Raw genomic sequence first — 26,822 nt, forward strand, 5'->3', positions numbered from 1 at the left:
ATATTTCAAGGCCCGGTACTAACTTGTCCACGGACCTGCACCGGTCCGGGGACCAGGGGTTGGGAATCACTGATATAGAGTACCAAGTTCCTGTGAATGACCTGTTACTACAGAAACTCTACTGTATTAGAACATTCATACAAACTGATAATTGGCCCTGCAGTCAGCACTACTGTCAGAGCTCCAGGCCCTTTTTCACAAGCTGGCAGTGATGAATAAACTTCCCTAAAACACCCTCAACATGTATGAATAGCAGAGACAAACCTTGGCGAGCAGCAGTCAGGCTGGTGAAGAAATCTGGGATGCTAGTGCCGATTGCCAGGACCGTGATGTCCATAATAACATCGGGAATGCCAAACGTGTACCTGATGATGGTCACCTAAAACAGTGTGCAAGCTAGGAGTTCGACAAACCAAGGAGCGATGATGAAAGCTGAGAGAAACAGAATAGGCTGCTATTCCACACTTACCATCCACACCATAAGGTAGGAGAAGACCGCAATCCAAACCGTCGAAATGAGGAGGAACACCACTATTAAATACTTCTCCCAGCGAGTTCTGGAGCAGTTTGGGATGGTGAGGAAAAGCAGAAGCAGCAGAGGCCATGAGACCAGCCATTTGGTCTTCTTCATACAGCCCTCTACATATACACACAAAAAATAGTCCTTGCTTGTCCCCTTGCCCAGATCGTCCGTGGACTTCTTTGCATCGTCCTTGCTTGTCCCCTCACCCGGATCGTCCGTGGACAAGTCCGCATCCCCAGTGTTGCTCTCTTCCTCCACCCCCCTCAGCTGAATGTCATTGTCTACAATGCATGGGTTATAGCATGCGGCAAAGGAAACGAAGGGTCATCGGAGACAGAAGCACAACAATCATTACCGTTCTCTCGCTCGTGTCCGCTTGATGGTTTGTTCCCAAAAAAAGTCTGTATGTGGGAGTTAAATCTGAGACAGAAAACAAACAGAGATACACACAAAAAATCAAGTGTTAGGGGAACTAAAAAAAATGTGCACTAAGTTATGGAATTATTTTTTACTATTTGTAGAGTTTACATTCATCAGTGCCAACACACAGAGTGACGATGGTGAGTTTTCTTGATGCCGTGGCTCATTTTCTACCTCAATGAACAGCAGATATTTTCATTTTCAATGAAAATTCAAATGATGTAAACTCCCTTAAGCCTGTTTCATTATTGGATCAGAATTTTTATGATGAGCCAAATTTCTTCTCATCTTCAGCAAAATATCGTCCTGTCAGCTGTGATACGTTTTCGTATTCGGCTTATAGCTGACTTAAACACACTCACTTCAAGTCCCAAAAACTTCAGGGCCCTTGTATATGAAAATTCTTAGAAAAGACTTGCTTAACATTCTTAGGATTGTGGTCGTTTCCCCGTAAAATTAAGGAGAAGATCCCAGTAAAGATAAAAGTTATTCATGAAGCATCTTAACCCTTAAAAGAGGCTTAAGGTCAAAAAGTGTTAGACGTGAGGAGGACATTTAAGAGGCTTAAAGAGTTTCTTTATCAGAGGAGAAAATGGCTGAAAGGTGCAGAAATGTGTTGTATACAATATTTAATAACGATAGTGAGTTAATAAGATGATAGTTGGATCTCAAGCACATGATTCTTTAAATTACTTACAATGAAGACATGTATGTAATTAAGGTGCGTCAAGTGTAGTGTGTCATAGAAAGTAATCAAAGAGGCTTTGGCTTTAGTGCACTGTGATATCACATGATGTCTTGGCCCAAATCTGCAGAAAGTCTGTGTTAATGCTCCACTAAATATCAGGGAATTTGCTTGATTTTTCGTTCATTTCTGTGCTCACAAATCCTGGAGGGCCTTTTTATATATTTATACACACACTCACCAATCAGCTATTCCTTTACTGGAACATATTTAATCAGAACTCATAACACATACTGATGGACTTTAACCACGTCTACCTACTAAACTTTAACACAGCTTCTGATGCGTCAGAGGAAGGATGGGAGGCTTCACTGTCCCTAGCTGGTATTTGTTATACGCTATGGGGCAGTCAGCTGGTGGGAGAGCAAGTATAAGGGAACCAACCTGGGGAGAAAAATGACCATAATATAAATCCTCTGTACTCACATCGTGATCAAAATGTATCCCACATACATGACCACCAACAGCAAACTTTCCCACCTGCAAAGAAGAAGACGGTGTGTAAAGGTCCAATTCTGCTAATCACACCATCAACAATCAGCAGAAACACATCACACACTCACCATACGATCTTCCCATCATGGGTAATCTAGAGCAGAAAAAGAACAGAGTAAGATGACTAGAAATATTAGAGCACAAAAAGGAAGTCAAAGTGACATCACACAATGGTGTGTGTGTTCAAATGAGGTCTACAGATCTGATCAAACTGATGAAATGTGTGTATTACTGAGATATTACTGAACACACAGAGTTCTGAATTTGTGTTTGCAGCAGAACTTACACCAATCAGTGCCACAACAGACAGCATGTATGTGACTGAGTCCCGAATCACAGCCCACCTCTTCAACAGCAGCACCTGACACCACACACACACACACACACACACACACACACACCAGTTAATTCACATGATCATGAACAAAAACATGTGTATATAGATTCACAAATTTAAAAAAAAGGATAAAAACAAAGCAGACCAGAAGGGAACAAGCCTAGACAACTGAATGGGAAAGAGATTCACCTCCTCTTAATTCCTTTCTCTCCAAACTTTTCAGTCCAAATTGGCAGGAAGGCTGTCTAGTCTAGTCTGTCTAAAGAAGCTGCTGGTGGAATACTCAAGTTCTGTTTAAGAAAGCACTGGATCAAATCTTTAAGGGTCTGTACTTACCATCACGTTGTTACATAGCAATGCAAGGAGCTGATTAATTAGTTGATGCTAATCTGTGCTAGCATGGCTATGAGACTGAGTTAGGGAGAAGCTGCTATATTGTACTGATTATACAAATACTCAGAAATTAACGAGACTAGAACACCGTTAACATTCACGTTTAAAATCACATGTGCAGCTAAAGGAGTAAACACTTTATACAGAGACATGCAAAGCTGCAGAAATAAGGTTAACCAAAAATAGTAAACTATCACACAGGACCTTTCTCTTTCTGGACTTACGGCAGTCAATAGAAGAAAACCCTTCCACAAAAACACATCCTTCCCTGCAGCAACATGCATCAAACCAACAAACGGTGAAGTTTCTCCTCACACAAGCAGCAGTATTCCTGCACACCGTCCTGTCTCTGTTGTGTTTCGACTCCCGACATCACTCTGCCTCAGCCTACAACCTCCGTTTGATCTGACTGAGACTTTTTCACAGAAAGTGATCGTCACAATCACAATAATGGCAGCGATTTCTGTTTGAGGTTCATGTCGGGTGAAAGAACCACAACTAACAACCGCAGACAGACACACACAAAACACACAGACACACAGAAGAAGCACACACACGTGTCCAGCAGCAATCCCACACAGTCCAGTGATGAAGAGGATGTTGAAGAGTCCTGATCCGATGATGGCCTTTACACCAACATCCGCCTGAGTGAAGAACTCACCTGCAAATGTACATTAGATCTAAAATGTGTTTTTAAATTAAGCTCTAAATCACTATCATTTAACCAAGACACAGTTCCACAATGTGTAACATTACTGCATTTGTCTTTGTACAGTTTCTATTGTATTTTCATTCTGTTTGGTCTTCACGTCAGATGAAAGAACCGCAACTTAATTTAGGTAATAATGTAGAAATAAACTACATTGATATCGATATTTTTATGTCGCTTTGTAGAAGCCAACATTCTGTTTTCCTGTTTAAGCTTAGACAAAAATGTGTCCAGAGTAACTTGTGAATAGAAATGTTAGGAGTGGAGTAACTGCCATATCACATGTAACTGCCATACAACGTACACATGGTTATCCTTATGTGACAATCTCATCCAATACTATAAAGAAACAAAGTGAAATTAATGCAGCAAAAAGAGAGAAAAGAAATAAAAGACAACAAAGACAGAGAGCGAGGAAAAGGGAAGCTGTGGAAAATAAACTAAAAGAAATGGGGGAATTGTTATTTGTCATAAAGAAATTGAATATATCTGATTAAATCTGTAAAGAAAAGATCTAGAAGGAGCCTGATTCAACACACAGAGGAACAGACACTGTACCTAGACAGTTGGGTCAAGACCCATCATCTTGCTGAAAGAAGATTACAGAATTGTTATAAGTTTTTTCCATTTTTATAATGATAAGTTTCCTTTACCTTTATATGAGTGTATGTAACCATTATGTGATTAAGAAATTATATAATTTTCATTATGTTTAGATATTAAGACAAAGAGTAACAGTGAAAGCTTAAAAAGGAAATCACAAGGTTTTGTGTCAGCAGCATAAGAACACAATCAGCCGTGCAGCTGAGGAGACATCTCAGGATGTTCTGCAGAAGCATGAGGTCATCAGAGACCTGACGATATGCAGAATGACGTTATGAGATCATACTAATAAATGGTATAAATAGGGTTTTAGAACCAGTTATCGGTGTGCATTCACCTAGAGCCAAGCTCATTGTGTTATACTCTGTTATTGCTTATAGAGAGTGCATCAGGAGAACAAACTCAGGCTCACACTTGGAAAGTGTTTCTTGGTTTGTTTTATCTTTGCATTTTACTTATTTCTACTTACGCTAGAATTGTTTGATTATTTGAAGGAGATTTTTGTTTGTAATTTTCTTTTACTTTACATATATTACACACACATCTATCTGTATTACACTACTTTTAATAAAAACAAGGCCTCCCATTGTGAGGATCCTGAAAAGACAAAAGGTTTAAGTCTGACTTCTTCATCTAAAGATACAATCAATAGAATAGGTAGAAGAACTTGGAGCAGAACCTTTGTTAGAAGACCGAGGGACTTCGAAGGACACCTGCGTTCAAGGTAAGAGCAACTCTAATTGTTGATCTTGTGTTTTCAAAACTAACCCGTGCAAACTAGGGCACATCCTTTAGTGGGATAGTGGGAGGGTTTCCTACGCAATCCTAAAGCAAGTGTCACTAAAGGACACGTATGTCAGTATAATTACTTCAGTGTCTGTGTGTGTGTGTGTGTGTGTGTGTGTGTGTGTGTGTGTGTGTGTGTGTGTGTACAGTATATATTTTTAATTTAGTGGACATTTTGTTTTTGTTTTTTTTAACTCATGACTAATGTGGACAGAAACCAAAATGATGGTTGGAGGAGAAAATAATGTTGGAGAAGTTATTATATATAAAGACCTGCCAAATACCATTAAACCTTTCAGAGTGATTCATTCATGTATTTCTTCAATTCAATCATATTTACAGCTAAAGAGCTGCTGCTGTAGAGAAAGACTTAAATTTGACAGATTAGTTCTGTTGTCTAGTTCGTTTTATTTCTTTTTATTCCGTCTTGGCTAAGGTGAAATCAGTTCTTTCTTTTAAACCTTTCAGAGTGATTCATTCATGTATTTCTTCAAGACTCCTGTATTTCTTATTAAGGGAGGAAAAGGTGGATTTTACATCACAAAAAACTTCCCTTTTTATAGGGGTGTGTAGACTTTTTTATTTATTGTATATAAAAGTCTGAACAAAACATAACTATCTGAGAAAAGACCAGAGTTTCAGCTTACATTTCCTGATAATTACATCTAGATGGAAAATAGCAATGTAGTGATCACAGATTTCACCAGCAACAGCTAACTGCCTTATTGTACAGGTACTGTGTATGGGAATGAATCTTTTATACGCTTTTGAACCTGTATTATATTGGAAGTTCATTTCACCACCTCAGCACTATATTGCTATTTCATTTTAAATTTAATGTAACATCCTTTTAAACTTCACAAAACAATAATAAACATGTATATTTTTATGATGTATGATGTTTGTATGATGTTTTCAGTTCTTTTTTCTTGTTCAGTCTTGAACAGTTGCTCTGAAGTCTGATTCTCATATTCACAAATGATGACAATGTAAACATGTAAATATCTTGTCAGACTTTATTTTAGTCACTTCATCCCCTCTTTTGCTCTGACCAAAAAGATATTACACCTGAAGTCATTTATACTGACGTACGTGTCCCTCAGTGACACTTGTTTTCAGATTGTGTAGAAAACCTTCCACACAATTATTACCTAACTGGGTTAGTATTGAAAACACAAGATGATACTTTATTGTCAGAACATGTCTGAAATATTTCTTGCATCACAGAATATTTTCTATGTTTGCAGCGATCATCACTTACACAACATCACATAATCCACAAACTCAAAAAAACAAACAAAAAAAACCCCAGCACATTTACAACACTTTACGATTAAGTGTCTCATTTAGCTCAAGCATCGCCTGGTGGGATTCTGTACCTCCGATTTGATGGTAGTAGTTCAAACTCATTATGCAGAACATGATTGGGATCAGAAATTATATTATTAGCCAGTCTTAACAAATTATTATAATAAGTTGAGTCATAAAGCTTCTCTAGAGACATGCCAACAATCCTTGAGCAGATTTTTAATTGATTAAACAGCTGTGTTTTTAGCTTAACAGACAGGCTTTTATACCAAATAGAGTTGTAATATTGCAGTACACTCATTATTACAGACGTAAAGAACAAAAGAAGAATCTTTTTGCTGACGCCGAAAGACCTAAGACGCCGAATACATTCTCAGCTTTGTTCTTTTACAGAGAGCATCGATGTGATCCTTCTATGTTAACGTCATCAATCGTTACACCTAAATACTTATATGTTTTAACTTGTCTGATTTTACTATTATGGATAGTTCCCCATGTAGCAAAAGCTGCACAACAACACCTCTGTGTCCCAGGAACCTCTGTTGCGAGTGAGAGAATTGTCTTCACTGCCGGGGACATTGTAAGTGCAAAACGCTCTCGCCTTGCTGCAGAGAATGGTGACAGGCTTATCTTTTTACAGAAGAACCTCAAAATACAGGAATAGATAGCTGACCTAAATGAAATTGCACTTTACATTCTGAATGAAGGATACTGTACTGGAGTGCTGTTAAGTTTAATTAAGATGGTTTATTTATGTTCACTAACTTCACATGTATGTATATTTTCAAAATTTAGTAATTTATGTTCCCCAGTTTGTACATGGGCTCCCAGCAGCTGTGAGATGTCAGTGTTCATTTTAAAATAAAAAATGTTTATATTGTACAAAACACTAGGAACCAGCGGACTTTTCTTTGCTTTTAAGTAAAATAAAGGAGTATCGCAATAAATCGTTTTTATTTGTTTCTTCTTAACCTCTCACTGTTCCTATTGCCTAAGTATAGAATAACAAAAAACACTTTTATGTGTTAAGCCATCAGAACCGAACCGAACCGAAACCGTGGTTAACTGTAACTGTATTGTTACAGTGGCTAACTGGCTAACTGTATTGTTGCATCCCTAGTCATTATGTCATAATGCAACGAAAGGATGAGCATATTGTCAAAGCTCAACAAGGTCTTGTAGGAAAAGATAATGTTTTGTCTAAACAAATGCATGGTGGTGATTTGGTTAATTCTGATCTGATTTGGGATGTAACTTTAAAAACTGCTGTTTGCGTATGCATCTTTCTCATTCTTTCTGAATGTCTCTGCTCCAAACCCAAGTAATATTTTACATAGAACCAAATTGTAAGAAGAAAACCTGTGATAAGTTTGCCTTATGGAATGGAGCTAAAACCAGTGTTTGTGAGGTGAAGTTTCGATGACGGGTAAGATTCTCTGAGGGCCGAAGGGGAACGACCTAAGGCAGGGCTTCACCGACACTGGGCACCGACCCAAAAATGGGAGGTGTGATCTGTATTAAGGAAGTGATGTGATGCTTCAGGACCAAAAGCATCAAATGGGGACTGTAAGAAATTACAGAAATTGCTCCCAAATTCCACTCCAAGGTACACATCTAAAAAGAGCTCATTCCTAAGTATCATAGTATCATAAGGTAATACGTTTAGGATCTAAACATATAAACTTTATTCAATCATAAATATTGGAACGGTAGCAGGACATTAGGGATCACCATAAACAAAGGGACTACGTGATTGCGATTACCATTTAAAGTGACCACTTGGTTGATAACCATTGTAACAATACCAAGACAAGGTGTACGTGACCATGATTAACATTTAAAGACATCAGTTAGACAACAAGGTGTCGCCCAGACATTTGGGAGACATTCAGTTCTTACACTCAATACACATTCAAAACAGAACTTTATTTAAATTACCAAAAGGGAAAACTGTATATAATGCGTGAGCAGGATTTGCTCTGGGTTCTTATTGACTCCGATGAACCCAAAGTACGTCATGTATTTTGTCACTGCTATATGGAATAAACTTCTTGTTCTTCATTAAGATCTTCAACATCATCGTCTTATTTTTACACTACGCATTTTTATTTCTAATGGCACAAAAGAATAGTCATGGAACAAACTGATGAACTGATTAGTAAAATACAGAGAAGCCGTACAGATTATTTTCTGGAGTAAACAGTACTGGATTCAGGCTTCAACACTTTCTGTGCCAGTGTAAGAAGGAGGTCAAGGCCTGGTGGACTTGCAAGCCTTCAGACTACAAGCAGCTCAGAGACTGCTGTACCTTAAAGAGCATAAAGGCTTGGACACAAAGAGCAGGTCTAATTCTGCAAAAAGCAGCCAACCTCTGACTAGACACTTATTTTTACTTAAAGGTGATGAGGTGAGTCTCTGATGAGTCTGTGTGGATTACACTATTTTATAAGTCAGTGCTACAAGCCTAGAGAATCAGTTAAAAAGCATCGTGAACAAACGAGGAAACTGGACTTCTGATGAACCCTTAATTTTTAACATCATAATTCAAACCAGCCTGTGTTCTTTAGCTAGTGTGTGAGTTTGTTATCTTTTAACGTAAGAGCTTCACAAAGCTGGGATGTCTCCTAGATAGAAATGGATGGAGATATGAAGAGGTCCTTAAAGTTAAGAGACTCAAATTTAACACACCTCTTTTAAAAATTTGAAGGACAAGATCTTCATGGTGTTATCAAGAAGCTACAGAAATGCCACAGTGAGAGGACTTCGACAGGACAAAGGAGACAAGCAGGACTTTCCAAAAATTACGATCACTCCAGCTGTCAGTGAGGACAGGAAAAAGACTTTCAGTTGACATAAAAGAAGGCACTTTAATACATCACAGTGAACATTACACACTTGTGCCCACTAAGCCAGCAAAGAGCATGGAGGTGGCCAGACTTGTGTGGACAGGACTTTTTATGAGTGATAGATTGAGGATTCAGTATAAGTCTCCCATAGAAAAGCACACAGCTGATCTACAGTGTAAGTTTATTTACAGGGTGATAGCTACAGACAGACACGTGGCACACCTCAGGTTGTATTTTCCATAGCAAAGGTCAAGCACCAGTTTGTAAGGCACTGAACTGAGTGAGGTTAAAATGTGAAATCAGCAATTTTTACTGTAAAAAGATTGAAGTAATCAGAATCGTACATAAACTACATTTGTAGCACAGGCCAGAGGATAAAAGTTAATATTTATATAATTTTATCATTATTTACTACATATTGAACACAGGACATGAGGGGACAGAACAGTCTTATGTGCAGTTTATTCACAGTAATTTTCAGATATAGCAGAATTTCAAAGAAGTGACAGTTCACTGAGAGTTACAGGGTGGTGCTTTCACATGTGGCTCTGTGAGGCCGTCTGACAGGGTACTGTGTGTGGGTCTGGATGGAGGCCAAGCAGCCATATGGCAGGGCTCAGGAGTACTATACTATATATACATATATGAACCCTTTAGATTAGACCAGAGGAGCCCAAACTTTGTTCTGTGAAGTCAAAAATCAAACTTGACTTAGAGGCGTGGGCCAAGAGTAAATATTGCGTTGTATCAGACAGTTTTATATTAAAATTTATTTTATGATAACTTATTTATGACTTAACAATATTTAAAAATTATTAAATATATAGAAAACATTCTCGATAAGTTACTTAACTAATGCAGTTTTACTTTAAAATTTCCATAGCTCATTGAAACTTGACACACACCCCCCCCCCCCCAATTTATGACATAAAACTTTCCAAAACTAAAAATTTGAATTAAACAAAACATATAAAATTACACAATGTAGTGCTGGAGGTTAGTAGCCTTATTTTCCTGAAATTTAATTTATGATAAATTCATTATTTTATAAAATTTCATAAAACCGGGGCCTCATGGAACCATCTCAAGGCCCCCAGTTTGAGAACCACTGGCCCTAGACTACATGTCCTGAGCAGGTGTTGTCAGTGACCCGGGGCCCCCTGGCACCATCTCAGGGCCCCCAGTTTGAGAACCACTGGCCCTAGACTACATGTCCTGAGCAGGTGTTGTCAGTGACCCGGGGCCCCCTGGCACCATCTCAGGGCCCCCAGTTTGAGAACCACTGGCCCTAGACTACATGTCCTGAGCAGGTGTTGTCAGTGACCAGGCTGTAAAACTGCTGACTAAGTTACAGACACTGATGACAAACTCCTGCTGATGATCTGGGAAACGTCTCTAACAGCAGTCACAATGTCATTGTTTGTGTTAAACACGTTGTGAATGAGTTGTAACATTAAACAGGAGATCATGACTTACTCTGTGCTCAAAGTGATGTTCGCAGCTCCAGGGCTTTTCTCTGTGGGGGAACGAGGACGATGATGAACAATTCCAGGATCTGCTTTTTTTATTTGCTGTGTTATTTGGTTGTTGTGTTAAATCTTACCCAGATACAATAGTGTTATTATCTGATTGGCTGTTTTGTAGCGTCTCTTTTTAATTGGCTGATAAGTGTCAGGCTCGACTAAGAACTGAGACGCTTGGTTCCTGCCCGTTTCCATAGAGACAGCGGTGCGGAATGATACGTTTTGGGCACTGCGGCTTATTAAATATATGATAAATAGTCAGTTTTTCTGCGTGAGAAATACGATGTGTGGCGGAAGCTTAAATGTAGTTAATACATTTCTAAGGTATCAGGACTCCAGCTGAATTTAAACAAATGTGAACTTCTTGCCCTAACTCAGAGTGATATCACTTGTCTGCATAATATCCTGGTAAAAGATAAGGTGAAATATTTAGGCATTACAATTACCAAAGACCAGAAAATAAGTACAAAAGAAAATTTTGAAATTGGCTGGTTACAAAGAGACATTTAAATTTTTGGTCAAATTTTGCTAACTAAAGATGAATACTTATCAAGATTGATTTATCCCGCTCGTTCTTCAGCTCCCCTTCGAATCTTATTAAAACACGTTCCCAAAAAAATGTATAATTTTATTTAGAGGCACAAAGCCCATTATATTAAAAAAGCAGACATTATTAAATCCTATGAACAAGATGCTTTGAATGTAATTGAATTTGAGAACATGAATATTTTGTTAAAACTTAAATGGTTTAAAATGTTTTTGTGTAAAGAAGAAAGTTTTTGGTTTACAGCCCCCTCAGCTCTGTTTCAAGAATTTGGTGGAATTCAATTTTTTCTCAGATTTATCCAAACTCTCAGTGAAACCATCAACATTCCACCAAGAAGTACTTTTATTTTGGAAATTAAAATACATATAATTTTACTCCTTATAATGCTTCGATTTGGAACAACAAATATATATTGCACAGGAACAAATCTTTATGCTATAAGAACTGGCTAGCAGAAGTATTTGGTCAGTGAGAGATCTAATGGATGAGAAGGGGAACATTTTAGACTATAATGCCTTTATTACAACTGAAGCATGGCTTTACCTGTCACCTGAAAGAGTTCTTCACTGTCATTAATGTGATACCTTCTGGTATAAAAAACACTGATGAAAGGCGTCTTTTCTTATGCTAAGTTAGTTCAGTTCTTCCAGCTTTAAACTTTAGAAATATTAATTTTAAAAGTGATACTTGTACTAACAGTATATAAGACATGTCGTGTTAAAACCCAGTTACACTGTCAGTAAAAGAAACGAATTAGATCACATGTTTGTTAAGAATACTGTAAAATATCTTACAACTGCTTATTTAAGTTTCCTGCTCCTCCTAAAGCAAAAGAAACACTCTTCAAAAATTTTACATGATATTTATCCTTCTAACAAATTCCTAAATCAAAAATTTAATATAGAAATTGTCCCCTGTCCCTTCTGTGAGAGCCATCCTGAAGACACGGATCATATCTTTTCTTCATGCTATTTCTCCAAACTCTTCTGGATATCAATTCAGGGCTGGTTGTTACATAAAAAGGTGGTTGCTGATAGTTTTGTTTTTTCTTTACATCATATCTTATTGGAAAACCCAAAGACTGCTGTGTTTAATTCTGTTTTTTGCTTAATAATATTGTTATTTTAGCAAAATATATCATCAATATATTCATAATTTTTCCAAAGCCCTTAATAAGATGTGAGGTCCGAGTGCTAAGAAGCTGCTATATCTTTTGACATTTGATTTATTCTGATACTTCCCTTAATTTGTTTTGGTTTTTCTTTTCCAATCTATTTAAGTTCGTGTAGTTATTTTTTCAAATGTCTGTTTATTTATTTTATCTTTTTATTTATTTATTTGTTTGTTTGTTATTTTGTCTTTTCACAATAATCTATTACTTATTCTGTTAAGTTTGTCATTTCTACTATTTACTCTGTAGAGATTATTTGCCTTTTTTGTTTTTATACTTTTGTATTCAATAAGGGGAAAAAAGTACGTGTCATTGTAGCGCGAGGCCACACTGTTCTGCGCATGCGCACCACACCGCAAGGCCACACTGTCTGCGCATGCGCACTACTAAGCCTCTAAATGAAAGCGAAAGCCTAGTTCGACAGCGGATTACAGGCTATAACACCACCGTAAGGTGAGGACTTCTACACGTTTAAAATCCTTTATACATCGATATTTTTATATTTAGCTTTGTTTATTATTATTATTCCTCTGTCATCTATCTATACAAATAAATTTGAACTGAGTTGAAATCAATACCATTTATTTCTCGTCACTTCTGGAGTTCAGAATTTGTAGAACCAGAACTACTCTACAAACCCAGAGACAGATTATTTAAACACTGTTTTCTTTTCTATTCCAGGAGCAGCTTGGTGATGATATGCAGATGGAGCTGTGCAGCACTTCTGATGGAAGAACATCGAGATCAGTGGGACACGACCCCCCTGTGGAGCCGTACAGTGACTGGACAAAACCTCTAAAAAAGGAAGAAACTGATGATGAAGATTATTTCTGTAAGATAGTTCCATACATTAAAATGTGTCCTTCAGATTTACTAAAACTTTAACTGTTTTAACGTTTGATGATTAAAAAAATACTCTTATGACACTTTAGGTGGAGCCTCATCAAGTTCGGTAGAAGTCATCACTCCTGAGGAACACAAAGGACATACTGAAGGATTCCAGAACATTCTGAAAGATAAACCTAGACATGAAGACTATCTCTGTAAGACACCAGAACACAGAGTCCAGAATAAACAACACTTCAGTGATATTTTACCTTAACAAGGATTCATTTATGACTGAAAAAATAGTTCATGTTAATTATACTGGGAAATACACACGTGGACAAAATTGTTGGTACCCTTCGGTCAATTAAAGAAAAACTCACAATGGTCACAGAAAAAACTTTAATCTGACAAAAGTAATAATAAACAAAAATTCTATGAATGTTAACCAATGAAAGTCAACCATGAAACCAATGAAAGTCAACCATGCTTCACCGGAATTATTTAAAAAATAAACTCTTGGAACAATCCTAGACAAAAATGATGGTACTTGAAAGACTGAAAATCTTGTGACCAAAGGGACATGTTAATTCAAGATGTGTCCGCTAATTAGCATCACAGGTGTCTACAATCTTGTAATCAGTCATTGGGCCTATATATACTGTAGAGCTCCAGGTAGTCACTGTGTAGTCTGGTGACATGGTGTGTACCACACTCAACATGGACCAGAGGAAGCAAAGGAAAGAGTTGTCTCAGGAGATTAGAAAGAAAATTATAGACAAGCATGATAAAGGTGAAGGCTATAAGACCATCTCCAAGCAGCTAGATGTTCCTGTGACTACAATTTCTTATTCAGAAATTTAAGATCCATGGGACTGTAGCCGACCTCCCTGGACGTGGCCGCAGGAGGAAAATTGATGACAAATCAAAGAGACGTATAATCCGAATGAGCCCAGAAAGACTTCTAAAGAGATCCAAGGGGAACGTCATGCTCAAGAAACATCAGTGTCGGATCGCACCATTCATCGTTGTTTGTGCCAAAGTGGACTACATGGGAGACGACCAAGGAGGACACCATTGTTAAAAACAAATCATAAAGCTAGACTGGAATATGCCAAACTACATGTTGACGAGCCACAAAGCTTCTGGGAGAATGTCCTATGGACAGATGAGACAATAATGGAACTTTTTGCCAAAGCACATCAGCTCTATGTTCACAGACAGAAAAATGAAGCATATCAAGAAAAGAAGACTGTCCCTACTGTGAAACATGGAGGAGGCTCTGTTATGTTCTGGGGCTGCTTTGCTGCATCTGGCACAGGGAGTCATGAATCTGTGCAGGGTACAATGTAATCTGAAGACTATCAAGGGATTCTAGAGAGAAATGTGCTGGCCAGTGTCAGAAAGCTTGGTCTCAGTCGCAGGTCTTGCAACAGGACAATGACCCAAAACACACAGCTAAAAACACCCAAGAATGGCTAAGAGGAAGTGGCCTTCTATGAGCCCTGACCTCAATCCTATTGAGCATCTTTGGAAGGAGCTGAAATATGGGGTCTGGAAAAGACACCCTTCAAACTGGAAACAACTGGAGCAGTTTGCTCCATGAGGAGTGGGCCAAAATACCTGCTGAGAGCTGCAGAAGTCTCATTGGCAGTTACAGGAATCGTCTGATTGCCTCAAAAGGTTGTGCAACAAAATATTAAGTTAGGGTTACCATCATTTTTGTCTAGGCCTGTTCCATGAGTTTATTTATTTTAAATAATTCAATTGAAGTATGTGGTTAACATTTCATAGAATTTTTATTGAGTATTACTTTTGTCAGATTAAAGTTTTTTCTGTGACCATTGTGAGTTTTTCTTTCATTGACTGAAGGGTACCAACAATTTTGTCCATGTGTGTAATTATTCGGGATGTTTATTAGAAAACAAAACAAATGTAAACAAAATGTCTGGTTTTAATGATCTCATATATTTTGTTTCAGATTGTGAGGATTGCAAATCTTTCTATGTCAACAAGTGTGAGGTTCACGGTCCGGCTCTCTTCATCCCTGATGTTGCGGTTCCACTGGGGGTCTCTGACCGAGCCACACAAACCGTTCCTCCAGGTCTAGAGATTCTGAAGTCCGAAATTCCAGACTCAGGCCTTGGAGTGTTTAACAATAGTGACACGATTCCTGTTGGTGTGCACTTCGGGCCTTACCAGTTAGACACGGTAAAGCAAGAGCAAGCCATGAACAGCAGCTGCTCCTGGGTGGTGAGAGAGCTTCATGGTTCTTATGATAGTTCCATTGAGATGGTCATTTATGTGGTTTCTTTGTGTCATGACATTATATTTTAAATTTGATCAACACTGCTCGCTGTACAGTTCACACACGCACACACAAACATGTATATACACACATACTTATACACATACACAAACACACACTTCCTCTCAAGGTTTCTTCCTTTGTGGGAGTTTTTCCTCCCCACAGTCACCTGAGTCACCTCAGACTCGTTCATTGGGAATAAATCCATCCATCCATCCATCCCGGGCCAGGACGCCCAGACTTCCCTTTCCCCAGACAATTCCTCCAGTTCTTCCGGTGGAATACCGTGGCGTTCCCAGGCCAGCCGAGAGACTTCCCCGGGGCCGCCTCCCAGTTGGACATGCCCGGAACAGATGCCCGAGCCACATCAGCTGACTCCTCTCGATGTGGAGGAGCAGCGGCTCTACTCTGAGCTACTCCCGAGTGACCGAGCTCCTCACCCTAACTCTAAGGGAGCACCCAGCCACCCTACGGAGGAAACTCATTTCGGCCACCTGTATCCGGGATCTTGTCCTTTCGGTCACGACCCAAAGCTGCAAACCGTCCCAGTGCACGCTGAAGGTCCTGATTTGATGTAGCCAACAGGACAGCATCGTCTCAAAAAGCAGAGACGAAATCCTGTGGTCCCCAAACCAGACTCCCTGACAAAGGGGAGCCCTGCCGGAGTCCAACATGCACCGGGAACAAGTCTGACTTATTGCCGGCAAATTGAACCAAACTTCTGCTCCGGTCATATAGGGACCAGACAGCCCTTAGCAGAGGGCCCCGGACCCCATACTCTCAGAGCACCCCCCACAGGTCGCCACGAGGGACACAGTCGAATGCCTTCTCCAGATCCACAAAGCACATGTGGACTGGTTGAGCAAACTCCCATGAACCCTCCAGCAACCTGGCGAGGGTATAGAGATTGTCCAGTGTTCCACGACCAGGACGAAAACCGCATTGTTCCTCCTGAATCAGAGGTTCGGCTTTTGGACGAATTCTCCTCTCCAGTACCGTTGCATAGACTTTTCCTGGGAGGCTGAGGAGTGTGATCCCCCTGTAGTTGGAACACACCCTCCGGTCCCCCTTCTTAAACAGAGGGACCACCACCCCAGTCTGCCAGTCCAGAGGCACAGTCCCCCGCCGCCACGCGATGTTGCAGAGGCGTGTCAACCATGACAGCCCCACAACATCCAGAAACTGGAGGTACTCAGGGTGGATCGTCAAGTCCACAACTCAGCCCTCGGCCTCTGTTTCCTCAGTGGAAGACATGTCGGTGGGGTTGAGGAGATCCTCGAAATACTCCTTCCATCGTCCGAGGATGTCCCCAGTCGAAGTCAGCGGATTCCCACACCCACTGTAAACAGTGTGTGCAGGGCACTGCTTCCCCCTCCTGAGGTGGCGGACGGTTTTCCAGAGTTTCTTCGAGGCCGACCGATAGTCCTTCAGACCCGGGCTGAAGCTCGCTTGGTGGCACCCATTGCTTCCGGGGTCCACCACCGGGTTTGGGGATTACCGCCACGACAGGCACCGGAGACCTTACGGCCACAGCTCTGAGCGGCTGCATCGACAATGAAGGTGGAGAACATGGTCCACTCGGACTCCATGTTTCCAACCTCCCTCGGGATCTGGTTGAAGCTCTGCCAGAGGTGGGAGTTGAAGATCTCTCTGACCGGAGGCTCTGCCAGCAGACCCTCACAGTACGTTTGGGTCTTCCAAGTCTGTCCAACTTCCTCCCCTGCCATCGGATCCAAATCACCACCAGGTGGTGATCAGTTGACAGCTCCGCCCCTCTTTTTACCCGAGTGTTCAAGACATATGGCCGGAGGTCAGATGAAACAACCACAAAGTCGATCATCAACCTCTGACCTAGGTTGTCCTGGTGTCACGTGCACTGATGGACTCCCTTATGCTTGAACATGGTGTTTGTTATGGACAAACTGTGACTAACAGAACAGCACAAAGCTGTCCACGTGAGCGTTGAAGTCTCCCAGTAGAACGACGGAGTCCCTGGTCGGAGCACTTTCCAGCACCCCTCCCAGAGACGCCAAGAAGGTCGGGTGTCGGAACTCAGAGCCGGTCTCCACGCCGACACATCACAGGGTGTCCTCTTCTCTTAGGCCTTTTTGGTTACTAAAAACTGTTAGTTAGACTTAACTGTTAACTCTATAATTACTACAAAAACACTGAGAAAACTCCTCAGGCCTGGATGAGAATGAGCAAACCTCTTTATTGTGGTCAATCAGCCAACAAATTATAATTTGCCAAATTAAAAGTAACAAATGAAAACCCCCAAAAAGATTGTCATGCAAAATCAATCAAGAAAAACAAGAACTCTCGCGACGTCCTTGCAAAAATAAAAACACCCACCTTGACCCGTGGACACGGCCACGCCCCCACACACCTTCGCCCCCGAAGAGACTGGAGCCTCAGATATCTTCTCAATATATACCCTGGCACTCCTAGGAGCCCAGGTGCCATATCACCTTATTTACCGGAATCACTCCAATCGCTTATAAAAACTATAGCACACCTCTCCTCAATGAGCCGGTCGATTTGACACCTCATTTATGGGTCTAGCTGCAGGACAAGTTACGTGCCGAAAAAGTGTCCGGAAGAAGAAGCAGAATAATAATAACTAGAACGGTACATTTCCTAAAGAAAATGTGAATGTGCTTGCACGTGGCAAGTTCCCCTCATCATGCTGAGTGTTTTGATATGTCGCATGTCCATGTTGTGCTAAATTGTTTTGATTTCGCTCGAATTTTAGGAATTTCCCATTCATTTCTATGGGACTTTTTTGGCCACTTTTTCGTCAGCTGTGCGAACATCATTGGTCAGACCGCTTATAAAAACCATAGCACACCTCTCCTCAATGAACCGGTCGATTTGACACCTCATTTATGGGTCTAGGACAAAAGCTGCGGGACAAGTTACGCACCAGAAGAAGTAGTATGCAAGAGAATAAGAATGTGCTTTGCAAGCACCATTACTAATAATAATAAGTATGCAGAATAACAATAATGATGCTTTGCAAGCACCATTAATAAATATAGCCGCAAGCAGCGATTCCGGGATCAAGCCAATCAGATGCACTCAGAACATGTCGCTGATGAACCATACCAAGTTTCGTAGCGATATGGTATTGCATTCGTAAAATACTGGACTTAACGTGAAAATCTTGTGGCCACTAGGTGGCGCTGTCACGAAAGCTGCGAAATGTCTGTGGGTGTGAGTGTCACTGTGGTGCTGATTCTGATTCTATGGCCACCCAAGACATATTGTGTGCCAACCTGCCCCCAAATTGTTTGGACTGGTGGAGCTAGAGGGTTTGAGCTAGACACACCAAAGTTGCTATAGTAACTTATAAGACGGCCTCTACATGTGTGCCAAATTTCATAACTTTCCTACATAACGGTTCTACGAGCTGCCATTGACTTCAATGCCAGAAGAGGAAGAACACTAACGATAACAATAGGTGTCTACGCCCCTTGTGGGCTTGACCCCTAATAATAAGAACACTAACGATAACAATAGGTGTCTACGCCCTTTGTGGGCTTGACCCCTAATAATCACAAATTATTTCACTTTCCTGTTAATTTTAGTATGGTTTGTCCCTAAACAATCACAGATATAAAATACTTCATGTTCTAGTTTTGTTCTAATATTGAGGACAAATTCAAAAGTGAAGTTTTTGTTCTGAGAAAGTGATTTAATGTGTTTCTTCTTTGGTCAGTGCGGTTTATTAAAAATAAGATCCTATTAATATGTAAACTGGTGTACATCAACATTTATTAATTGTCTGATTGATGTCATGAGCAGAACTTTGTCATGTTCTTTAAGTCTATAAGTCTATCATTAGAGGATCCTCAGTGTCTAGTGTGAACATCTTTAACTTTATTCAGATATCTGGACGAGATGATGGCGTCTTCTTGTAAAGTGAGTGAAGCCACAGAGAAAAGGCGAGGACAGAACCAGAGCAGGACTCCTGCTGGAACTCGGAGAACATTAACACGTTGCGGTTGTTTTTATCCTGATGATCTTCAGAGCATGACCAGGATGGTCAGCACTAGCTTCAAAATAAAACCAAGCACCGCAATTCCCAAAAAAAATTAAATTTTCCCTGTCCACGTCTGTGCATTCTGATAGGGGATAAGAAAAAAAAAGAAAGTCCATAAATCAGATGTTCCTTATGAATACATTAACAGCCAGAACATATCTGGAAATCTTGTATGTTGCTATATATATATATATATATATACACACCTTTTTTGGCTGAAAAAGCAATAATGCTGCAAAACTCACCAAGAAACAAAATTAGAGCCATCAGGGACACTGCGACAGTGGGTCGACAGCCGACGGCGGGGTTGTGTTCTCCCATTGTGGGTTTCTGTCTTCCTGACTCGCACTTTTCATGTTCTTATTGACTTATTGACTCTATGTTTCTTATGTTCTTATGGAGTTACCATCAATTAGGAGTTAAGTACACATTCAGTGTTACACTTTACACAGTGATAATACAAGTTACTAAAGTATAAAACACAATGTATACATGTTATATAATAACCATGGACACTCAGCTCACCTAATGCTCTATGACACCCCCCCCCCCCCCCAAATTGGTTTACAGTTTCTACTGCATTAGATTTTAAACTGAAAATGTATTCATGGACATAATTCTGAAGCAATTCTCTAAGACGGACTTACTGGATTAGGCGGTTGCAACTGCGACAGTGGGTCGACAGCCGACGGCGGGGTTGTGTTCTCCCATTGTGGGTTTCTGTCGTCCTGACTCGCTCTTTCCATGTTCTTATTGACACAGAATATTATATCTAGTGGCTGCTCTATTTATAAGCTGACATTGTAATTTTGCACAAATCAAATGTGTGTTATTGGTCATTATCCCTCTTCCTCCCACTCCTCCTACACACATATTGGCTAAGATCCTTGTGACAGAAGAACCGATCCGAAACACTACGTAGAATTCCAGCATCAGTCCACACGCCCCCCCACTCGCATGTGACACTGTGTGTGTGTGTGTGTGTGTGTGTGTGTGTGAAAGAGAGAGAGAGAGAGGGGGTAAAGACAAATGCACATGATTGTAAACTGTCCAGTTCTCCCTAGTTGTTCATACGTTTATGTGAAGGTGAATGTACAACTCTGTAGCTGCATAAACACTCGGTACAGAATCCACTAAAGTCATCACAGAGTCATCATTTTGTTTATCGCGTTTATCGGAATAGGAAACAGCAAAATCTGAGGTGATGATTAATGTAAACTAAGTTAGTGAGGTAACATAAGCCTGAGGTGATTATTAATGTAAACTAAGTTAGTGAGGTAACATAAGCCTGAGGTGATTATTAATGTAAACTAAGTTAGTGAGGTAACATAAGTCTGAGGTGATTATTAATATAAACTAAGTTAGTGAGGTAACATAAGCCTGAGGTGATTATTAATGTAAACTAAGTTAGTGAGGTAACATAAGCCTGAGGTGATTATTAATATAAACTAAGATAGTGAGGTAATGTAAGTCTGAGGTGATTATTAATGTAAACTAAGTTAGTGAGGTAACATAAGCCTGAGGTGATTATTAATGTAAACTAAGTTAGTGAGGTAACATAAGCCTGAGGTGATTAATATAAACTAAGTTAGTGAGGTAATGTAAGTCTGAGGTGATTAATATAAACTAAGATAGTGAGGTAATGTAAGTCTGAGGTGATTATTAATGTAAACTAAGTTAGTGAGGTAACATAAGCCTGAGGTGATTATTAATGTAAACTAAGTTAGTGAGGTAACATAAGCCTGAGGTGATTATTAATGTAAACTAAGTTAGTGAGGTAACATAAGTCTGAGGTGATTATTAATATAAACTAAGTTAGTGAGGTAACATAAGCCTGAGGTGATTATTAATGTAAACTAAGTTAGTGAGGTAACATAAGCCTGAGGTGATTATTAATATAAACTAAGATAGTGAGGTAATGTAAGTCTGAGGTGATTATTAATGTAAACTAAGTTAGTGAGGTAACATAAGCCTGAGGTGATTATTAATGTAAACTAAGTTAGTGAGGTAACATAAGCCTGAGGTGATTAATATAAACTAAGTTAGTGAGGTAATGTAAGTCTGAGGTGATTAATATAAACTAAGATAGTGAGGTAATGTAAGTCTGAGGTGATTATTAATGTAAACTAAGTTAGTGAGGTAACATAAGCCTGAGGTGATTATTAATGTAAACTAAGTTAGTGAGGTAACATAAGCCTGAGGTGATTATTAATGTAAACTAAGTTAGTGAGGTAACATAAGCCTGAGGTGATTATTAATGTAAACTAAGTTAGTGAGGTAACATAAGCCTAAGTCTGCTAGTGAAATCAGTGTGAACAGATGCACTCAGTCTCTCACTATCACAACTTAAGTGGTCATATTGAATACACAGCTATGACAATAATAAATATACACCAACAAACATGGGCGTAAAACATGCCCCCCCCCCCCAATTTTTTTATTTAAAAATATCGTACTCTCTATTACGAAAAATATATGTATGTATACCTAAATAACTGTAAGTTTAAAACCCCCCACAAAAATGCATCTAGAAACAGTTCCCCCTCCCCTTCCTCACAGTGGTTTGACCCACTGTGTGCTTTCCCAGTTTATCTCATCTCACTCTGCACAAACGAGTCAGACGACGTGCGGCTCAATTAAAGTTCAACTCCATTAAGTAGGGGATTTTATTCACTTTAAATAAAGCGATTCTCTTTCATGACTCATTCATAAATTAGTTGTGGCAAAAATGCTGATTACCGATGTAATTTTCCATGAATCTGCTATATTAGCGAATAAAATCTGACTTATCTAGTTAACGTTAGCTTGTTTACAATAGCTTGTTACGCAGTGCACTGTAACTAACACGCCAAAGCCGTTTCCCATGCAGTGTTTTATTAGGGACGACTTGGTATAACTTAACATTAACGGCCACAATTAGAATATTGTTTAGCTGTGCATTTACTAAATGAGCACTGTGCTACGTCCGAACTGACCTCACTGTGTTTCTTTGTATAATCAATTTCTACTGTTATTAAGTGTCTTAATTCATTTTAAATAAAATTTTAAACCTTTTTGAAATTACTTGATTTTATTGTTGTGATTATTTTTTTTATGATAGTTTTGAAATGTGTATAAATAAACTTGCCTTGCAGTGTCATAGACTAGATAAAATCACGGAAAAATGGAAAATTTGAACCTGAGAAAAACTGAAAATAACCATAATGACGTCTTCATGCTACATTAATAATGATCAAAGCAAAGTTTTTCACTGTGGGGACATACAGTGTCTTTATAAGTCCAATTTGACTATTATTTGTGTCCCCCCTTCAAAAATTGCTCATGAGAAATTTTATATTTATTGTCCCCCGTGCCATTAGTATGTTTGGAGGAGGGTTTTTTTGTCTAGGGAGTTTTTTCCTTTTGTGTTTATTTTGGCACTTGAGTTGCCAGATTAGGTTATAAATATTATTATTTGTGTTATTTATATTAAATATAATTATGAGTTATGTTTCAGGCTCAGTAGGCCATGAGTGGCACAGTAAATAAATTTGTTTACTTTTGTTGGACTTTGGATGCAGATGGTTTTTTTTTTTTGGTTTTTTTTCTTCTGCCTGTTTTTGCTCTCATGCATTGTCGTTTCCTTCATTTTTGTCTGCATAAGATTTTTTGTATTGATTCTGCTGATTTTCTTGCTATTAATTAGCCAAGTTATTTAATTATTGTTGATTTGTCACCCCTTGTTGAGGTAATTAAAAGGTAAATGTGACTGAGCTTGAATTTAATAATTGATTTCTTTATTTTTCCATTTTTTTCCTTTTGTGCTGAATATGATGTACTGAATTGTCCTGTGTCAGAATTAAATTGGATTAGAAAACTCTGAATTTAACTTCTTCTTTCTGGTGGTTCCTGGTTTTTCTTGATACATGTAGTGTCTCTAACTATTAAATTAAGTTCATAAGTTCATAATTGTGGTGGTTTTTACCCCTGGTGCCCGAACCCAACCTTTTAAGGCCAACTACCGTCACAATGTGAACCATATTTTATTAACTTATTATTAGATTAACAGATCCATAAAATTTAATAACTTTATAACTCACTCTGACTCTGTCAAAAGAACCGGCGAGGCGGCGTCCCGCCCTCCTCTGACTCTGATTGGCCGTGATTCACGGCCTGTAACCCTAAAACAAACCAATCAAACCAACGATGGCAACGAGTATTACCCAATCAGGAGCAGAATAGGACGCGTCTCCACACAATGCGGGTGGGGTGATGTGCATGGGATGCTGTATAATGTGACCTACAGTATGTAACATACGGGACAAATCGCGTCATTTTGCCTGTTAATACGGGACGATTCCGTATTTCACGGGACGGGTGACAACCCTAGTCTGAGGCGATTATAATATACACTAAATCTGAGGTGATTATTAATATAAACTAAGTTAGTGAGGTAATGTACGTCTGAGGTGATTATTAATATAAACTATTAATGTAAAATATTTGCGACGCGCTAACTGCTAATCTAAACTGATATAAATACTAATAATATATTAACATTAATGCTGCTACATTAGCGCTAGATTGCTGCTTACCGAATACAAGGCTGCCAACTGTCACGGATTCAGCGTAAGACTCACACCACACCCCCATATTCTCACGCCACACCCCCATATTCTCACACCACACCCCCATATTCTCACACCACACCCCCATATTCTCACTCCACACCCCCATATTCTCACGCCACACCCCCATATTCTCACGCCACACCCCCATATTCTCACACCACACCCCCATATTCTCACGCCACACCCCCATATTCTCACTCCACACCCCCATATTCTCACACCACACCCCCATATTCTCACGCCACACCCCCATATTCTCACGCCACACCCCCATATTCTCACACCACACCCCCATATTCTCACGCCACACCCCCATATTCTCACGCCACACCCCCATATTCTCACACCACACCCCCATATTCTCACACCACACCCCCATATTCTCACTCCACACCCCCATATTCTCACACCACACCCCCATATTCTCACACCACACCCCCATATTCTCACACCACACCCCCATATTCTCACGCCACACCCCCATATTCTCACGCCACACCCCCATATTTTCACGCAGACTCGTGCAGCAGTCATGATCTCGCAAAGCAACGCGCAGAGAGACCAGACAGTGTAGTGAGTTTTTTGTGACAATTGTGAAGGAAATACACAATTTATTCCCATAAACTGTGTAGTCACACTGCAAAAAATGCCCCTCTTGAAACAAGCAAGACATGCTTAAATCTAGTTAAATTGTACTAGAATCAAGCAAAATAATAATAATCTGCCAATGTGGTAAGCAAAATTGACTTGATAAGCATTCTTGAAAATAGCATAAATATCTAGTCACTAATAACCCACATGGAAATAACCTATATAAGCATATGTTTCAATATAGGTTTTGATATAGGTTTTTAATACATGTGACATATATAAAATTGGCCATTTTCCTATATGTACATATGTGTACATATAAATACGTGCATACATATACCTATATAGGTACATATGCACAAATATATGCACCTATATGTTCACCTATATAATAGAAAAACTAAAATCCATAGCTGCTAGGCAACATAAATAAAAGTCCAAAATGTAGAAATGTACATTATTTATTTAAAACACACAGACACACAGAAGAAGCACACACACGTGTCCAGCAGCAATCCCACACAGTCCAGTGATGAAGAGGATGTTGAAGAGTCCTGATCCAATGATGGTCTTTACACCAACATCCGCCTGAGTGAAGAACTCACCTGCAAATGTATATTAGATCTAAAATGTGTTTTTAAATTAAGCTCTAAATCACTATCATTTAACCAAGACACAGTTCCACAATGAGTAACATTACTGCATTTGTCTTTGTACAGCTTCTATTGTATTTTCATTCTGTTTGGTCTTCACGTCAGATGAAAGAACCGCAACTTAATTTAGGTAATAATGTAGAAATAAACTACATTGATATTGATATTTTTATGTTGTATTTTTTGTCGTCTTTAAACTCCATATAGTGTACAAATACCAGTGGATATGAATTCCTTCCTCTCCAGTATTATAATACCAGTGTGTGTTTGTTCTTACTTATAGTGGATATAAAGATTTCAGGTGCTGATGTTCCTGCAGCCATGAGGTAGATATAATGTAGAAATAAACTACATTGATATCGATATTTTTATGTCGCTTTGTAGAAGCCAACATTCTGTTTTCCTGTTTAAGCTTAGACAAAAATGTGTCCAGAGTAACTTGTGAATAGAAATGTTAGGAGTGGAGTAACTGCCATATCACATGTAACTGCCATACAACGTACACATGGTTATCCTTATGTGACAATCTCATCCAATACTATAAAGAAACAAAGTGAAATTAATGCAGCAAAAAGAGAGAAAAGAAATAAAAGACAACAAAGACAGAGAGCGAGGAAAAGGGAAGCTGTGGAAAATAAACTAAAAGAAATGGGGGAATTGTTATTTGTCATAAAGAAATTGAATATATCTGATTAAATCTGTAAAGAAAAGATCTAGAAGGAGCCTGATTCAACACACAGAGGAACAGACACTGTACCTAGACAGTTGGGTCAAGACCCATCATCTTGCTGAAAGAAGATTACAGAATTGTTATAAGTCTTTTTCCATTTTTATAATGATAAGTTTCCTTTACCTTTATATGAGTGTATGTAACCATTATGTGATTAAGAAATTATATAATTTTCATTATGTTTAGATATTAAGACAAAGAGTAACAGTGAAAGCTTAAAAAGGAAATCACAAGGTTTTGTGTCAGCAGCATAAGAACACAATCAGCCGTGCAGCTGAGGAGACATCTCAGGATGTTCTGCAGAAGCATGAGGTCATCAGAGACCTGACGATATGCAGAATGACGTTATGAGATCATACTAATAAATGGTATAAATAGGGTTTTAGAACCAGTTATCGGTGTGCATTCACCTAGAGCCAAGCTCATTGTGTTATACTCTGTTATTGCTTATAGAGAGTGCATCAGGAGAACAAACTCAGGCTCACACTTGGAAAGTGTTTCTTGGTTTGTTTTATCTTTGCATTTTACTTATTTCTACTTACGCTAGAATTGTTTGATTATTTGAAGGAGATTTTTGTTTGTAATTTTCTTTTACTTTACATATATTACACACACATCTATCTGTATTACACTACTTTTAATAAAAACAAGGCCTCC

The 26,822-nt window shown here is 39.1% G+C and overlaps 2 protein-coding genes and 2 long non-coding RNA genes across 4 annotated transcripts; 2 read left to right on the plus strand and 2 right to left on the minus strand.

Annotated features, from left to right (window-relative positions):
* On the minus strand, nt 1-25,757 carry LOC113637280 (sodium/potassium/calcium exchanger 3-like). The gene is made up of 8 exons (XM_047811826.1): nt 25,713-25,757; nt 25,284-25,387; nt 2,470-2,544; nt 2,252-2,277; nt 2,115-2,168; nt 879-943; nt 470-804; nt 1-379 (listed from the first exon to the last, which is right to left on the minus strand). Exons 3-8 carry the CDS (start codon nt 2,494-2,496, stop codon nt 176-178), a joined length of 711 nt encoding a protein of 236 aa, XP_047667782.1. The 5' UTR covers nt 2,497-2,544; nt 25,284-25,387; nt 25,713-25,757; the 3' UTR covers nt 1-175.
* On the plus strand, nt 13,008-15,634 carry LOC125140921 (histone-lysine N-methyltransferase PRDM7-like). The gene is made up of 3 exons (XM_047811831.1): nt 13,008-13,238; nt 13,339-13,449; nt 15,213-15,634. The coding sequence occupies exons 1-3, from the start codon at nt 13,106-13,108 to the stop codon at nt 15,566-15,568; spliced, it is 600 nt and encodes a 199-aa protein (XP_047667787.1). The 5' UTR covers nt 13,008-13,105; the 3' UTR covers nt 15,569-15,634.
* Nucleotides 18,972-19,664, plus strand: LOC125140926. The gene is made up of 2 exons (XR_007140250.1): nt 18,972-19,174; nt 19,213-19,664. It is a non-coding gene; the product is annotated as an uncharacterized LOC125140926 (long non-coding RNA).
* Nucleotides 19,297-20,123, minus strand: LOC125140925. The gene is made up of 2 exons (XR_007140249.1): nt 19,827-20,123; nt 19,297-19,663 (listed from the first exon to the last, which is right to left on the minus strand). It is a non-coding gene; the product is annotated as an uncharacterized LOC125140925 (long non-coding RNA).
* Nucleotides 25,758-26,822: the final 1,065 nt, after the last annotated feature.

This window comes from Tachysurus fulvidraco, chromosome 3, assembly GCF_022655615.1.
Source record: "Tachysurus fulvidraco isolate hzauxx_2018 chromosome 3, HZAU_PFXX_2.0, whole genome shotgun sequence".
In the NCBI taxonomy this organism is placed as follows: Eukaryota; Metazoa; Chordata; class Actinopteri; order Siluriformes; family Bagridae; genus Tachysurus; species Tachysurus fulvidraco.